The sequence below is a fragment of the Girardinichthys multiradiatus genome, chromosome 2 (genome assembly GCF_021462225.1).
Source record: "Girardinichthys multiradiatus isolate DD_20200921_A chromosome 2, DD_fGirMul_XY1, whole genome shotgun sequence".
In the NCBI taxonomy this organism is placed as follows: Eukaryota; Metazoa; Chordata; class Actinopteri; order Cyprinodontiformes; family Goodeidae; genus Girardinichthys; species Girardinichthys multiradiatus.
In genome coordinates, this window is record NC_061795.1 from 40,116,608 (window position 1) to 40,135,001 (window position 18,394).

At 36.7% G+C, this 18,394-nt stretch overlaps 1 protein-coding gene across 1 annotated transcript in view; it reads left to right on the plus strand.

Annotated features, from left to right (window-relative positions):
* calb2a (calbindin 2a) overlaps nucleotides 1-17,397 on the plus strand; it is a 31,142-nt gene extending 13,745 nt beyond the window's left edge. The window contains exons 5-11 of the mRNA XM_047354679.1: nucleotides 455-511; nucleotides 4,934-5,011; nucleotides 7,502-7,557; nucleotides 7,691-7,730; nucleotides 8,555-8,608; nucleotides 14,367-14,435; nucleotides 16,704-17,397. Of these exons, the coding sequence (XP_047210635.1) occupies nucleotides 455-511; nucleotides 4,934-5,011; nucleotides 7,502-7,557; nucleotides 7,691-7,730; nucleotides 8,555-8,608; nucleotides 14,367-14,435; nucleotides 16,704-16,820 (471 nt within the window). The 3' untranslated portion in view covers nucleotides 16,821-17,397. The remainder of the gene's footprint in view (nucleotides 1-454; nucleotides 512-4,933; nucleotides 5,012-7,501; nucleotides 7,558-7,690; nucleotides 7,731-8,554; nucleotides 8,609-14,366; nucleotides 14,436-16,703) is intronic.
* Nucleotides 17,398-18,394: the final 997 nt, after the last annotated feature.

Genomic DNA, 18,394 nt, shown 5'->3' on the forward strand with positions numbered 1-18,394 from the left:
TTTTCAGGATCATATATAATGGATAACACGACTTTAGCTCCTCTGCAGAGCTTGGAGGAGGAGCAGAGAAGGAGGAGGAGGAGAAGCCATCCATCTTTGATAAGGAGCACTTCTTTGGACAGGGACAGGTGCTAGATTAAAACATTCATTAAAATGACTTTCTCTTTCTCCCCTCTCGTCTCTGTTCGTGTTGCCCCATGCTCTGTATGTGGATGATAGGGGGTTGTATTGGAAACTGTGTGATTACAGTAATGGCCCAGACTTTTCAAGTTGTCACCTCTGCAACGATTTATACTGTTCTGCAATAGAGAAGTAAAACCTTTGGTGCACAAGTGGAGGGTCGATCAGAGGGAATTTAATTACACAGAAGAGACGTAAAACACTGGAGATGAATTTCTGTGCATCAGTGCTGGGAAAAACCTTAAAACTAAACATTTGTTTTATTTTCTCTCAGGCATGGAGGCGATATGATACAGATCGCAGCGGCTATATTGAAGCAAATGAACTGAAGGTAAATATTTATATGCCTGTCAATTTTAATAATCATTGAGAAATAGCTTTTAGTTTCAACCTATGACCTCAAAATAGTTTTACAACTACTTTTTGTTTATTCATCCTCCTCCAATGTCACACTTATGCTTTATTTTTTATTTTTCCTTCCTCCACTCACTTTATTTGCACACCAACAAACACTAACAAGGACCCTAAACTGTAATCATGAGAAGGGCTGATATCTGTAATCTTTTTTGTTATCCTCAATTCCTGTTAACTTTAAATGTACTCATCAGGCTATAATATGTGTGCATGTATATTTGTTTTTTATTGTTATGGTCATTGCAAGTTGTTTGCACAAATAAAAGCAAACGAAAGAACCTGAAAGAAAATTCTGTAACATTTTGTGTGTCATTATAATTTTTCCATTTTGATAGAAACTATTTTATATTTATTTGCAGAAATGTCAGGTAAATTATAATTGACTTGTTGCCAAAAATAAACAGGAACACACTGCTTGCATGATTATGCAATGCATATGAAATTAAATTATGATTTAAAAATGGTCTCAAACATTCATCGAGAGCTCTCAGAAGTTCACAAGGGACTAAATCATTTCTCTATACCTAGGTGTTCCCTAGGGACAGTTCTGTGCATCATGGGATACTTTTCCACCGACACTGTGCTGAACCTGCTTTCACATGGATGACTTTTGAGAGTAATAATATAACATAAAAGATCAGACCAGTCATTAGATAAGTTAGTTGAGAATGTTATTAAGAAGCATGGAGTAAACTGTCCAATCCTGCCATATTTAAAAAGAACTACCGAATTAAAAAAATAGCTCGATGAAGAATTTACACAATAGTTTAATAAATGAATAACTGTCATAAAAGACACAATAAAAAAACAGGAGACCTATTCAATAATTGATCAGTAAATAAGACATAATTTAATATTTCATTTCAATTTAGATGTTATAAATTCTCTCTGAGCTCCTATTCTCATTTTAATTCATTTGCCAAGATTTTTTATTATTTCTGTATTTATTCTTAATTGTGGAGGGACTGGTCCTTCTTAGAAAACAAGCATGGTTGTTCTTCAGCTAGATGAAAACGGAAATGTTTCCTTGAATTCAAGGAAATGTGAGCTTGAGGATTCTGGTCAATGACCATTCATCTCCAACCTCTTGGAAAGATACCTTTGTTACCCTGACGACACTCATGACTATAAAACTTTAACTGTACCTTAATTCTGCACTTTACCTAAAGAAACCTACAAACTTTAATATGGACTTCTGATCATGAAATTCAAATTTGTACACGTCTAGATATAAGTAGTGTCGTTACAGCTTTTGTGATTTAAAACAGCTGAATCAAAGTGACTTTTGAAAATCTGTAAGGCATACCAAAATAAATAGAGCAAATGCTTTGCGTTACATTTGTGAAGTTAATATCAACTAAAACTACAAAAAACGACCGTATTGCAAATTATTGTCATAACAAAAATCTAATCAAAGCACTTTGATTAGAACTTTGACTTCGACGTCCTTTCTGCAGACAGTGAGGTACATTATCCATTTATTTTCATTGGTGGCAGTTTATTAGCTCAGCAGCAGACTTTCTTTTCAGTAGCTTCCTGTTACACCTTGAGTAAACTTCCTTTTTTGTAGCAGTGCTTTAGCCTACTTGATAATTCAGCTTTTTCCGTAGCAGTACATTAACATAACTATTACCTTCCTATTTGGAAATGTCCATTTACCATAGCAGCAAACTTTTATTTTAGTAGCAGTCTGTTAGCCTAGCTGCTAACTTTGCTTTGCATGACAGTCTATTAGCCTAGCCGCTAAATTTCTTTTTGGTAGAAGCTTGTTAGCCTTGATGCTAAATTTGTTTTTGGCAGCAGTACATCAGCTGAGCTGTTAACCTGCTTTTTAGGGCTTGGATCAACTTAAGGTTTTCAAAAAGCAGACGTTTTGACTTTTTTTTAACGGAGAATGTTTAATTCTCTTAAACTAGTATGTTTGGAATTGACGTTAACTCTTAACAGTGTGCAGGTTTTTCTAACTAGCACTGACCAGAAAGTGACATAAAACTAAGGAGGAGGTTTATATAACACCAGCCAGGTTAACCCCCAAGGATGCATTTTAAGAAAGGAATCAAATTAGTGTTGATTGGCAGTGGTGTGGTACATAACCACACCACTAAATATGTGTTTGGACCTCATCGGCCCTTGGTTCACCCAGTAACAATTGGCATATTTGGGCACATTACGGTAATTTATTTTTTCTGCTGTAAAGTCACTCCATTGATATTAAACATTTCTGCTTCATTAGGTCAAGTTGGTTACAATGTGTATATTTTATGACTAGATGTTACTCCATCAAATAAATGGCACCTTAAAATATTATTTAACAGCATTAACATATTAGCGTTAAAATTTTAGTCAACATTCTTTTTTATTTTTTATTTAATGTGTCTTATGTGAGGATACATCATAGGATCAATCAATGATACATTTTTCTATCATGACCATTTTTACAACATTATAAAGATAACCTAGAATAACTTCTTCCTAGATTTGAAACAATCTGAAGCAGGGGTTCCCAAACATTTTACCATGTAATGCCCAAAATAACATTGCCAGACACTGGTGATCCTCACTATCCCCACAGTTGACTGAAACATAATGAAAACATTTCTAGACCAGGGTTGCCAAATCTCGCAGGAGAAACAAGCAACCAGCTCTATAAAAACAACTTCAATGAGCAACTACCACACTTTGTAAAATAGAGTCCGTTTGTAAACAGTATAAATATGTACTATTATTATGGCATTGTACATAAGCAACAGCAAAATTATGCTAAACACTTCAACCATCAACATTTTGAATAACGTAATAATAAGCAGACTTGGTAACACTGGTCTTGACTTGCTGTGTGAAGCAGCCAATCAGACATCCGGGTCTGTTGAAAAAGCACCTCAAACCACCCATTGAGAGCTTCTCATCTAAAGTATCTCAGCAGATTCCCACTACATTATAACAGCATTGTAACATTCTGTGGTTGATACATTGATACTTAAAACGTTCTCGCTTCATCTTAGCTCTTGCTCTTGTTGAGAATATGGTGGAGGTTGACTCTACAAATCAAATCACATTTTCCACATCTCTATAGATCTGTGCCTGTGGTACTTCACCTTTGATTTATTAAGCGTCCATTATCTTTGTAAAGAGGAGTCATACACTGTAACCTTGCCCATTGTAGCTCCCTGCATGAAACTGTCAATAGTCTGTTCTTGCTCATAGTCATATACCACCCAGCATTTACCGTTCCCTGAGAAAGAATTGTTCATCTTTTTTCCCTCAGATTTCAAAGATACACAAAGATCACGTTCATCGCCTGTGTTCAGCCATCCAAAGTTTCTGACCTCCTTTATGCGTTCTCCCCATAGATCTGAAGGAACAAAACACCATGGCAGTTACTCCTCTGCTTAAACCCTAGCCAACATAAATGCCAGCAAGACCTGATATTATTTTTAAATTTAATTAACTGAATGTGATAGAAGATTTATATTTTGACTCCGTCTCTCTAAAATCCCACTACTCCTTTTACATTTTTGTCAATGACAATGTCAGCCTTTGCTTTAAGTAAAGTGAGCAGAGTTAACTGGTTTACACAGGAAACTTATGTGGCTGCTCCAGAGGAAATCCCCCAATGACCACAACTAGATCCAAAAAGCCTTGCCGATTACGCAAATGTTATTTATTTCAACGCCTCTTTTACAATGTAGGTGAAATGTAATAAAAGGGCGCACTATTCACTGGGGAGCTGTGCATTATTGGTGTTGACGACTGACGTGCAGATGCTGGCTGCTTGGTTTGTTTCCAGTGTCGCATTTCTTGCATCTGACCAGGTGCAGCTGAGTTACTCAGGTGTGGCTTTTTCAAAGCTGTGGAAAATTGCAGATGAGATGCCAGGCGCCAGACATGTGTCTCACCGCATAATTGAGAACAGGCGTGGAAAATATTGAATCAAGTGATACAATACATTCAGTGTAAAGCTACATGGCTTCTTGCATTTAATAAGACTGAAGTTTTTGTTATATGTGCAGATGCTTTTAAACCAAAAAATGAGATAAAACCATAATTTTAATGTGGTTTTCATGATTTTGTTTGTTATTTATTTTATAATTATTTCTTTATAACATCTTTGGTTTTTATACTTTATTTCACAATGTATCTTGTTTAAGTAGATAGTTTAGTTTTTCTTGTTTGGGTATTTCATGTTTGGGATTGCACTTTTATATTTCAAAAACTGCATGTAAATTGCATTCCAGGATTAACAGATCAAGTTTTTTAATCTAGAATAACTTGTTCATGTTATAATATCAGACAAATAATCTTTTGTTTAAGTTTTCTCCTGATACGCCTCCATTTTTAGGGCTTTCTGTCAGACCTGCTGGAAAAGGCAAATAGACACTATGATGAACAGAAGCTCCTGGAGTACACACAGACCATAGTAAGACTTTGTTTATCACACACGTAAACACACATATTGTATTACCCTTCTTTGAAAATAGAAACTAACTTCGTACAAGAGAGTTTTCTCAAATGACTGTACATTGGCTAGCTTCAGTTTATCTTATTGAGTTTTTTGTGGTATACCAGCACAAAACTGGGTATAAGTCTGAAGTGGAAGGAAAAGGAAATGTGGTTTTCAAAAAAATGTTACAAATGAAAAAATGTGGTATGCTTATATATTTATCCCCTTTTAATTTTATTCACCTAAATAGAATCCAGTGCAACCAATTTCCTTCACACCACACCTAATTAGTAAACAGAGTCCTCCTGTGTGTAATTTAATCTCAGTATAAAAACAGCTCCTCTGTGAAGTTGTTAGAGGTTTGTAAGAGGACGTTAGTAAACAAACAGCATCATGTAGACTAAGAAAAATATTACACTGATCAGGGACAGGATTGTGGCATCGTTTAAAGCAGAATCCAGTTCTAAACAATATGCCAAGCTTTAAACATCTCCCAGAACACTGTTCAATCCACCACATAAGACATGGTCACCCTGCTAAACTGACAGGTTGAGCAAGGAGAACATTAATCAGACAAGCAGCGAGGAGGCCCATGGTAACTTTGGAAGAGTTACTGGGATCCACGGCTCAGGAGGAAGAATCTATAGTTTCCAGACTGTCCCAAACCATATAGGGAAGACAGCTAATGTGTGGTAGATAATGCTCTGATCAGCTGAGACACAAAGTTAAATCTTTTTGGACTCCGTGCAAAACATTTTGTGTGGAAGAAAACTTGCACAGCACATCATCCTAAAGACAGCATCCCACATAGGAGTAGATGCAATAGATCTAAGCAGATTCATGTGTTAGAATGGCTCAGTCAAAGTCCATAGCTAAATCCAATTCAAATTGTAAAAAAATTAAAATTATTGTTGATATATACTCTTCAGTAAGTCTAGCTGAGGTTGGACTATTTTGTAATGACAACTGGGTAAAGGTTTCATTCTCTAGATGCATAAAGCTAGTTCAGTATTGCCCATAGACTGTAAACTGGAGTAGCAAAAGGTGGTTCTACAAAGTATTGACTCAGGGAGGGTGGGTACAAATACACAAGACATCTTTTTTTAATCTTTTTTTTGTAAGAAATATTTGGAAAAACATGTATACTTGTCCTTATACTTAACAATATATGTACTACTTTGTGTTTGTCTATCACAAAAATAAATACAATAAAATACACTAAAGTTTGTGCCCATAACATGACAAAATATGGAATAATTTAAGATGTATTTCTAGTGTCCATCTGGTCTGGTGGACATCAGAGATCTGTGGTTTTGGTGGCAGCAGTGATGCTCAGTGAAGTGGCAATGACCCATCATTTTTTGCAAATTGTCTTCAGCCCAGATGCAGGAACATCTGCTTCCCGGAAACCCTGAAGCTGACCTCATTTTTACAACCTCCTCAATGCCTAGATGAACCTATTGTTCCTTTACAGTTGCTTCAGAAGGTTAAAGCAATTGATTCGACACTATCTTTTATTTGTTGCGGGCCCAGCTTTCACTGTAAAGAATCATAATATTGAAAGTGGAGTTTTTTATTAAACGACAGAAGTGTTAATTGACATTTTTTTTAGAAGAAGGGGGGAAATACTTAGCTAGTTTTAAACATTGTCAGCAAAAATTAGAAGAGCTACTATTATCACAATTAACTCCAAATTATAAATTATGACTATCTGCCATACATAAAATTGTAATAAGCACATCAATATTATTTGATGGTTTGTTATATAGGACCATTATAGTTCTTGATGAACTCTAATTTGTTGAGCCTTCAGCTTTTACGCCTATATTGAAATACTTAGATTTGGGCCTAAAAGAGCTAAAATTGACACAAAAAGAAAATGCATTCATTTCATATCAGGCTGAAATGAAAAAAAATCCAGCTGAAAAAAAGTATCTATCTGCTTGATCAGTAAAGCTATAGCTCATATAAAACCCCTTTTTATGTAAAATGTCATTAATAAGGCACATTTTGGCCAGTAACAATTGGTTTTGAATTAGTTTGGCCCTAATAACCTTTTGAATTACAACATAAGTAGTCAATGCAGATAATTTAATGAATGATTTGGTTAGCATTTGAAAAGGCATTAATATGTCCTCTTTTGGATTGGACTTAAGCAATCTACAAAGGAAAATAATGAAATCCCCAAATCTTCAATTGACTTTGTTTAACGTTTTAGTCTTTCGAAGATGCTAATTATTCAATGGTGTTCTGCAGTTCTTGGTCAAAAGTAATTTTTCACATAAACCTTTGAAAAAAAAACCCCAAGAAGACAGGTTATCAGTATTTTAAAAGCCATGTCATGATATTTTAGGTAAAAGTAGAACCATGTTTGCTGAAGTTTGCAAAGATTTCAAATCCTGGTTCTGCTTTAAATTTCTCCACAATTAATCATTTAGTGATTTTCTTTACTGTTTTGTTTTGTAGCTCAGGATGTTTGATTTGAACGGAGATGGAAAGCTGGGCCTCTCCGAGATGGCCAGGTTATATGCATCATATTTCTTTTCACAATATTAAAAGTTAAAATACATTTCCTCCCGATGTTCATTCACTGTCACTAGATTTAAATATTTAAACAACTACTGTGTCCGCTAATTAAGTCCTTTTCCTCTACAGGCTCCTCCCTGTCCAGGAGAATTTCCTTCTTAAATTCCAGGTATGGGAAGGAAAACCATTTAAACACAGATGTTGCTACTGTTGCCACAGATTTATAATTTAGTAATTTTTCTATAAAGGGCTTATCTTTCTAATATGGTATTACACAGTATTTTTTACACAAACGCATTTTTCATCCTTCTCTCTTAAAGAGTTAGACTTTTAATGCCTTCTCAACATGTTTTTTTTCTTTTTTAGTAAATTTCTATTCAGTCCAGTTCCTGACCATAACAGCATATTGTACAGTTTGTACTTAAATAGATGAGCAAATAAGACATGTTGAGGACGAAAAAATACATTACATCAAATCTATGAGTCAAGTTTATAGGAAATCAGAAAACCCCCAGCAAAGATGGAAATCAGGACCCAACAGATGTTTGACTTGTTGGTGCTAACAATGCTCTTAATTTGCTAGCTTAGTTTGTATCCAAAGCCCTCGCCTAAAATCTGAAACTGTAAGTAGCAAAATGCTACTGGCTGTAGTGGAAATATATTAATAGATTGGTTGATTAACAGATGTATCAGCTAGGGTTATCTAAGTATAGTATCTGAGTCATTTACTCTGTAAGTGCAAAGACAACATGACTGTTTTAGGCCATTATTCTGACGGCAAGCCAAGCTGATGCCAACAGTCCTACACGAATCACTGTTGCTACGTTGGCTAGTCCTTCCATGACACATTCTGAAAGAAAACCTCTGTTTCGACATGTTAACACAGTAATTAAACCATTTATGGATGCTCATACATATGTTGGATGTAGCAGTTGAGTCTATTTTTTTAAGTTGGTTGATCCTACATTTTTGCATTATTTTCTGTTATTACAGGGTGTGAAGTTGACCTCTGAGCAGTTCAACTCTATCTTCAATTATTATGACAAGGTAAGTGACATCTGGGGTGGTGGGATGTGACGTAAATGTGGAACTGCGATACTATTTCTGAAAATTGAGACAATGATTACTTAGGACTGACCCACATTTTCCTGATGACTCACTTTCTTTACCATTACACAATGACCCCACCAAACTCTGTGAGCTTTACCATCTCAGTCACTAAAAATATGCATCAGGTGTTGGCATTAAAGGAAGTAAAGGTCTAGCTAACTTTCCAAATATATTATTGCTATGCAGAACCTGAATGTGACACCAGAAATATATCAGCCAACCAAATATTGGTAACAGACATGTCCTTTATGGTTGCAATATTGACTGATGGGTTAGGGTGATATTGTGATGACGATGGCGATTCAACATATCGCACAGATCTCTTTATCTAACTCACAAAAATTGTTATGCTTCCTTTCAGTCATTTTCTATTGGGAAAAGTTGGGTTCATTATGTCATAAAAATGCATTAATTTATTAGTTTCTATTTAAGACCTTACAGAATATTAAATAAAGATAAAATTCTACATGCCAGTTCTTAAATTAAATTATGTTACATCTGAAATGTGAATGTTTTTTTGGTAATTGCCTATTATTTTAAGTATTTATCAATTTTTATTTTATTTTTATTAAATTTTTATTTATTTAAGGACTAATTTTGAGGAAATTAAAATACAAACATTGTTGTTTCTTTATTCACTACCAGCTCCTTAAGTGGAGCTGTACAACAATTCCACTAAATCATGTTTATCGCTTATGGTGTGAAGCAAGGGATGTGCTATAATGTATTATAAGAAGGCTGAGTCAGGTTTGGGGGAAATAAAGAATTTATTTTAATGTGACAAGATCTGTTTTTTGACTTGGCTTGATTCTTAGTTGTTGTGGATGTTTTCCATATTCCTTATAGGTGTTATAAAAACTGGTATCTTAGACATATTGGACTTTTTCCAGAGCTGAATCAGCTGCATTGATTTAACTAAGTGATGAAATCTTTAATGGTTCTTTTTGAAAACAAAGAACTCACTGCAGGGAGACTACAAAATACACAGATTGCCTTAGAAATGTGATATTTCGAAAACTGCATTACATAAGGCTGCTGTGTCATTTTTATCTTATATTGGCACATCTAAAAACTTGCTTTACATAGGTCTAAACATGATGAGGTAATTGAATTTAAATACTTAAATAAATACCATTTTATTGTAAAATATTAGGTCATCTTACGTAACCTCATCCTGTTTGTGGTATTATTGTCAGTCAATGCACAGCATAAAACTGCTGTCACAGTCACCATTTCCAGCTGAATTTAAATAGTCCTTGCAGGATTATTATAGTGGATATATATAGTAATTTTGGTAAATTTGTGGTAATGTCTGTCATTTTTGTCATTCTTGTAGAGATTAAATGTTTTCTGAGGTGGTACACAGTAAGAAAGTCATGACAATCTGTTTAGATGTTCCAGACCACATTGCTTGGTTTGGAAAAAATAAAAATATTTGTAGGGTGACAGTGGCCAACGCACTGCAAACACATAAATGATGCAAACTCCCAAACACACAAAAACTAAGCACAAATGCAACAAAAAAACATTGCCAAAGAAAAAAAATGCAATTACAGGAAAAAAAACCTACACCTGCCAAAACAAATGCAAAGGAAAAATCCTGCAGATAGCAAGAACAAAAGCAAGTTAAGAGCTGCAAACTCTCCACAAAATGGAAGTGCGTCAGACCACTGGGGGGAGTCAACCACCAAGTCATATCCAACCCAACCCCTAGTAAAGACATTAACGGGACGCCCAGAAGAAACTTGGAGGGAAGTGTGTTCCTTTACGTGTTTTTTAAACAAGTGTTCTTCATTATTTACAGTATTATAGAACAGCAGCATATTTATGTTGTTAATATTAATGGTTTATTCCCTGTAGGTGTCTAGTGCACTTCCATTTTGTGGAGCGAGTTTGTAGATTTTCTTAACTTGCTGTTGTTTTTGCATATGTAACATTCTTCTATTGCATTTGTTGGTTGCAGGTTATTGCTTTTCTCTGGCTACGTTCACACTTTAGGTCTTGATGCTCAATGATGACTTTTATTGTGGAAATCCGATTTATTTATTTTTTGCATGGTTGTTCAAACTATTCATTAAATGCGATCAGACTTTAGTCTGAACAAAGCAACCCACATGGGCAAAAGAAGAATGTAGATGTCACACAGCAACACACTGTTTACCGAAGTAGTAATGGATGTCAGCATCTTTGTGTTATTATTAAGTTGTTGAGCAATGGGAGCCAACAATATGACTACATTATAACAAGACGAAGAAAGGTAAGGAAAAGGCAAGCACAACTAATTACAATGGCATTTTGTGGAGCAGCGACTGCTACTTCTGTAAGAGAAGTCTGTTACCCAGCCTGTTCCGGTTGCTGAGCATGATTTCGAACCGGTAACGTGTGTTTCCACCAACAAACAGAGGTTCCAGACCGCAGGCTCTGGTTTAGCTCAGCACCACAGAATACTTGATTTTTCTATGGGTGACGCAAACCGAACTGGTTCAAGAACGAGAGTTCCTTCGGTGGAAAAACGCTGTAAGTAGATGTGTAGTCGGAGCCAGGACAATGACATAAAAGTTGGATAAAATGCGTCATGACGGTTCTGACGGCAGATGCTTTGAAGTCTATCGAATATGTGTCCGATTTTGTAACACATGTGAAAGTGGCACAATTCAGATTTTTTTGGAGGTGAAAAGATCTGAAATGGGCCGTTCTCACTGCCATGGCAAAGTTGGATATTGGTCGCATATGGTCAAAAAACTCTGATGGGCTGCATTTGCCTGCAGTGTGAACGTAGCCTCTATTAGCTGTGTTTGCAGCATGTTCTGTTGCATTTGTTTTTTGTGTTTGTGCGTTTGCATCATTTATGTGTTTGCTGTGCGTTGGCACCTGCCAGCCACCATATATTTAAAGGTTATGTAATATGTACTTTTGTAATTAAGGGTAATTTCCTCTCATGCCAAATGGATCCAGTCTGACACAAACTACATCCAAATTTCACATTTTTATTCCATATGTTCTAAAAATGCGTTGTGACTTTACCTATTGCAAAACCGGTCAAACTTATTTTCTTTTGAGTGGAAATATTTAGCTTATTATCATAATGAAGGAAAAGTGAGCAAGTATTGACCATCTGGTGCTGCAGTAGAGCTGTTGGTGGAGTTAGATGATCAAATTCTCATGTTTTTATTGATTTGAAGGCTTGCACTCTTCCTTATTTCCAAATGACATATAGTACCTAAATGCTCAGTTAAGAATAAATAGAGCACTAACATTTATCTATGCAATGAGTTTATTTTGTTGTTCTGAGTGCAGCCCCTTAAGATGAAATGCAGGCAGCTGCTGTCACTGGTGCTGAGACTGTGGACTGTCGGCTGGACACTAGTGTGTCTCAGGGTTTCACATCCCTGAACTGTGCAGAGACTTCAAAATCCAAGATGCCCCAGAGCTTAGACAGACGGGCTGAGATCTAATGTGACTGTGCTTTCCCATAACTCTGTAGAATGCCAGGTCCTTTATCCTTAAAGTGGGAAATAAATAGAATTCACATTTTATTCCCTGGATCTAGTACACTTTAAACTGACTATGTTAACATTAAAGAACATCTCGTTTTAAAGGACTGGCAGGTTTCACTGCTCTGAAGTCATCTTGAGACTGAGCCCAGTTGAACAGATCGCGGTCCGATGTTTTTGCCAAAAACAGATTTCCAGAAACACAGACTTATCTCCTGGCACGAAACCCTATAAACTCCACTGTGAGACACAACATATTAATTAGCAAAGAGGCTCAATATTGGCTTTACAGCTAACCCTCTTCACATTATTGTGAATGGGAAAGCCTTTTTTAAGTGTCCTGCTGGTACATTCAGAATTTCACCATAAAACCCTGAATGCAGCTTAGCAGCAGGTCTGGAAAAACAAACCAATCAGTCAAGACATGCAAAAAATGCTAAAAATAAAATTGTTTGGTTGTGTCAGGAGAAGGACAACATCCTATGGAGCGTTTGTGTCTTTGGGCTGTTAGCATACAAGATTGTTGTGGTACATCCTGCACATGCCCAGTCAAACTGGGATCTAGGAAGTTCTCTCTGCAAGTTAAGTAAACAGCATGCTGACGATTTGTTGTACAATTAATCTACCGGTGTCCCAGGGCTAAACAAAACAAGTGAAATGCAGAACTGAAAAATGTGGGATTTTTCATATGTTTATTCAGCGCAGACATAGTGCTGTGCAAAAGTTTCAACTCATCTTATTTTGTTATATTTAATTTCCACAAAGCCAGACTTTATTGTAATCTTTTAAATTGGTATTATGCAGTAGCTCCACCTGTTTCCTGATTGTTGTTCTTTAAATTTCACCCACTTTTCTTTATTCACTTTTAATGATTTCCACATTTAATGATTTAATAATGTGTTTTTAAATTCTTGTAACATTCTTTCATCAGTTTGTTGGTACAGCGGATGTATGCATTATCAATTTTATTTAAATTGCCACATACATAAATATAAATTGAACCTCTTGTTTATGGAAATGTACTGCTTTTGGCCTTGACCGTGACAGCATATGTTAGAAATGAGAGAATTGGAGATCAAAAAAGTGTTAAAGGCCAAAAAAGGTTACAGACCTACGGACCTAAAACCTAAGAGACCTTGAGCAGATCATTTATCTTATTCCTAATTTCAGCTAATAGATCTTTAGGAATCACCTTGTTGGGACTAAAATCCTAATCTTAGGATCCTATCTTTGATTTTCTTGATTCAACTAAAGAAACAGGAACAAATGTCACAGACTGCTAACAACAAAGCCTAAACATCCAATTTAAAAGTGATTTTTGGCCAAGCGTTTTTATATGCTGACACAATACTAGTTCAGTGCTGGAGTTTAGGAGCCTTGTTAATGGTTACATTTAATAAAAACATAACAAACAAGCAAAAATATTATTCTGCTGAAAATGGTCAGATAATGGACTGAGATAGCCAAATGAAACCTCTGAAAGACATGCAAAGCTTTAAACAATCTTGAGTCTGGCTGCTTAGAAGAAAAATAAAAAACACTAACATGGATAAAAAAGTGTCACGTTTTGTCATGTTCTGCAACTCCCGTATATGGTCAAAACCTAATCGAAGTCAGATTTCTACTCATCCATTTTGACCAGAAATTTGAAAAACAGTGTTGATTTTAATATAATATTTTGCATTTTAAAATAAAAATGAAATAAGCATTTGTTTTTATGTCGTTTTTATTTTTTATTGCTGCTTTCTGATGTATGACCATCTTTTGATCTGACAAAACTCAGAAGACCTGACAAAAACTGACTTATTTTTATGTTTTCATTAGATCTTCATTGTCATGTTTTAACAGACCTGAAGGTCTGCAAGGTTTTGGAAGGTGGTAGGTGTGACAATTCAAGGTGTCAGTGCAAACATTTTAGCATAGCAAAAGAAGTGCCATCATTTACTCCAGTCATGTTGTGGCTCTTTGGTGGACAATAACGTTTATTATTTAAAAATAATTTGTCTCCTTCTCTTGCCAATGGATGAATGAAGATAGGCACCTGCCTGTGCCCTGCCTGCATAAATAGGATTAAGCTGGTATTAAAGAAGTGGAAGGATGAATGGAAAATAATTAGTCAGAATAAGCACATGCTTTGGTCTTTCTCAATGTTTTAAGTTGAAAATACTAATAACGTGTTGTTTCCTTTGATTCACTCCCAGGATGGGAATGGCTACATTGATGAGCAAGAGTTGGAGGCTCTCCTACGAGACCTTTACCAGACCAAGAAGGTAAGAGATGGATAGGATGTCCTTCATTCTGCTAAGTGGTTTAGGTGTGTCAGTCCATACTGTGTCTATGCAACGCTCAGCTGTCCATGCAAGTGCAAACATTGGTTTAGACTGCTGGGCCATAATAACATTTCGCTGCCATCATTTTTCTTCCTAATAAACTTAAAACTATGCTAAAGACATTACCTCTTGCTATGCCTGTAAAACTGAACATGCTGCATGTGATTCATATGTCTGAGTGCTCTGATCTCAGCGCTGCAGAAGCTCAGATCAAAAGCTTTACTGAAACCAGTAAGATATCCAACCTCATTAACTGTTTAACATCTGAGTCCAGAATGTGTTGAAATGAGCCAAACAAAAAAGAGCCTTTGGTATTTGCAACAGTAAAAAGTACTTTCAATTGAAGTATGGTCAAAATTACTCCAAAATACTGAACAGTGTAGAGGTCCATGTCTAAACGGTGGTTAATCATCAATCATAGGTGATTATCAGCTGTGTACAGGTCCTTCTCAAAATATTAGCATATTGTGATAAAGTTCATTATTTTCCATAATGTAATGATGAAAATTTAACATTCATATATTTTAGATTCATTGCACACTAACTGAAATATTTCAGGTCTTTTATTGTCTTAATACGGATGATTTTGGCATACAGCTCATGAAAACCCAAAATTCCTATTTCACAAAATTAGCATATTTCATCCGACCAATAAAAGAAAAGTGTTTTTAATACAAAAAACGTCAACCTTCAAATAATCATGTACAGTTATGCACTCAATACTTGGTCGGGAATCCTTTTGCAGAAATGACTGCTTCAATGCGGCGTGGCATGGAGGCAATCAGCCTGTGGCACTGAGGTCTTATGGAGGCCCAGGATGCTTCAATAGCGGCCTTTAGCTCATCCAGAGTGTTGGGTCTTGAGTCTCTCAACGTTCTCTTCACAATATCCCACAGATTCTCTATGGGGTTCAGGTCAGGAGAGTTGGCAGGCCAATTGAGCACAGTGATACCATGGTCAGTAAACCATTTACCAGTGGTTTTGGCACTGTGAGCAGGTGCCAGGTCGTGCTGAAAAATGAAATCTTCATCTCCATAAAGCTTTTCAGCAGATGGAAGCATAAGTGCTCCAAAATCTCCTGATAGCTAGCTGCATTGACCCTGCCCTTGATAAAACACAGTGGACCAACACCAGCAGCTGACACGGCACCCCAGACCATCACTGACTGTGGGTACTTGACACTGGACTTCTGGCATTTTGGCATTTCCTTCTCCCCAGTCTTCCTCCAGACTCTGGCACCTTGATTTCCGAATGACATGCAGAATTTGCTTTCATCCGAAAAAAGTACTTTGGACCACTGAGCAACAGTCCAGTGCTGCTTCTCTGTAGCCCAGGTCAGGCGCTTCTGCCGCTGTTTCTGGTTCAAAAGTGGCTTGACCTGGGGAATGCGACACCTGTAGCCCATTTCCTGCACACGCCTGTGCACGGTGGCTCTGGATGTTTCTACTCCAGACTCAGTCCACTGCTTCCGCAGGTCCCCCAAGGTCTGGAATCGGCCCTTCTCCACAATCTTCCTCAGGGTCTGGTCACCTCTTCTCGTTGTGCAGCGTTTTCTGCCACACTTTTTCCTTCCCACAGACTTCCCACTGAGGTGCCTTGATACAGCACTCTGGGAACAGCCTATTCGTTCAGAAATTTCTTTCTGTGTCTTACCCTCTTGCTTGAGGGTGTCAATCGTGGCCTTCTGGACAGCAGTCAGGTCGGCAGTCTTACCCATGATTGGGGTTTTGAGTGATGAACCAGGCTGGGAGTTTTAAAGGCCTCAGGAATCTTTTGCAGGTGTTTAGAGTTAACTCGTTGATTCAGATGATTAGGTTCATAGCTCGTTTAGAGACCCTTTTAATGATATGCTAATTTTGTGAGATAGGAATTGTGGGTTTTCATGAGCTGTATGCCAAAATCATCCGTATTAAGACAAAAAAAGACCTGAAATATTTCAGTTAGTGTGCAATGAATCTAAAATATATGAATGTTAAATTTTCATCATGACATTATGGAAAATAATGAACTTTATCACAATATGCTAATATTTTGAGAAGGACCTGTATATTCATTGTGCACCTTAAATAAACAACATGAAGCAGTTCAGAGCAGCTGCTCCTCTGTATTGAAAGGAGCCACAGAGCTGGTTCAGGCATCCCTCGAGCATCTTCCTTCCTCGATCAAAATCCTTCACATATGACATATTTCTCCCTTCTATGTCCTCAGGATGTGGATGTGAATAATCTGATGGGCTACAAGGAGAGCATCATGAGCCTGTCCGATGGCGGGAAGCTCTACCGTGGAGAGCTGGAAATCGTCCTCTGCAGAGAACCAATTGTGTGACTTCCTCCTGTTCTTTTGCTTTGTTTTTTCTCTGCCTGCCTTGTCCTTTCTCTCCTGAGACCTCCCCCATTTCCAGCTGTGGCAACATATGGTGCATGTGCCAGACACCTCCCTTCCCTATTAATTTTCCCCCCAAATATTCCCATTCTGAAAAAGACAGAATGATAAGTGCACTGTCAGCACAAGACAGCCATTGCTCCTTAAAGTCATGATTTGTGAATAATGACCTCTCAGCGCTAACCATCTACCTGTTTACTGTCAGCGTGTCCTAATTTACCACCTCTGACTTCATTCCTGTCCATGCTGTACCTGAGATGCAAACATTTGACTCCACAGAATTTACAAATCCCAATCCTTGACCCAACTTCATTATCCAATTCATTCCCTCGCTGTCAGCTTTGCATTATATAAGCAAACGTGCAGACGGATGTGGCAGATTGATTGCATTTAAAGTCTCTGATGAAATTCTGAATATTTTCCTTGTGTGTAACATTTCCCATAATATGATTTTCATTTTCAATGTTTGTTATTGGCTGATGCTCAACAGAAAATATTAATAAAATATCTTAAGATAAAAGTACCTTTCTAATTGTTTTACTGTGAAGTAACTGCACACGCTTAATTGGCCTAACCTTTGTTTTATCAAAGTAAACACGACATGAGATTTTTAAGCTCCACATAGGTTACAGCACCCTCAACAGTCATTGGCATAAAGATGTGTAAAAAGCCTTAATTCAATTCAATTCAAATTCAAAGATACTTTATTGATCCCCAAGGGGAAATTAGAATTCCAGTACAACCCATCCAAAATAAGCAAATCATCCCGCCCCCTAAACAACCTTTGGATGTTTTGTACCAACCAATCAGTTGTTTGGAAGGAATGCCAGGAAAAAGTCTCTCTTGTCCTACCTTCACAAACCCAAATGTGTTTAGTTTGCTAACCTCTACTGAGGCAGTCAGATCAACCTTTGGGAAACATACACTCTAGGTGGGTCTGGTGTTCATAAAAATCATAAAGACTCCTCTAGTAACTGATAATGGGTCTTCATTTGGTCTTTTCACAGCATAATGAACCAAACCATACAGTCTAACAAAACAGAACTGGTTCAAAAATCAACTTTGTTCCATGGTCACCTCAGTTCTCTAAATGCTATAGAAAACCTGTGGGGTAGGCTAAAGAGAAGAGAGCATAATAGAGAATCCAGGACTCTAGGTTATCTGGAGCCAATGTCAGAGCTGGAAAAACCAGGTATTAAATATGTCAATACAAAGAAAAAGAAAAATAACTAGAATTTAGTGAAACTTTTATATAACCAGTTGTTAAATTGCATGCTGCATCTTAGCATGTCTTTTTCTTTCAGTATTTCTGTGGATTTTAGCTAAATGCAGTAACGTACTGCATTTATGACAGAACCTAGCATAGCCTCCCATATGAAACCTTAACAAAATTAATAACTCCACCAAAATACATTTATTATATCATAAGATATTCACTATGTAAATCTTAAACAACCTCAAAAATCTAATTTCCTTAGCGGTTTTGAACTATTTTCACAGCAGAACTATAATTTCAA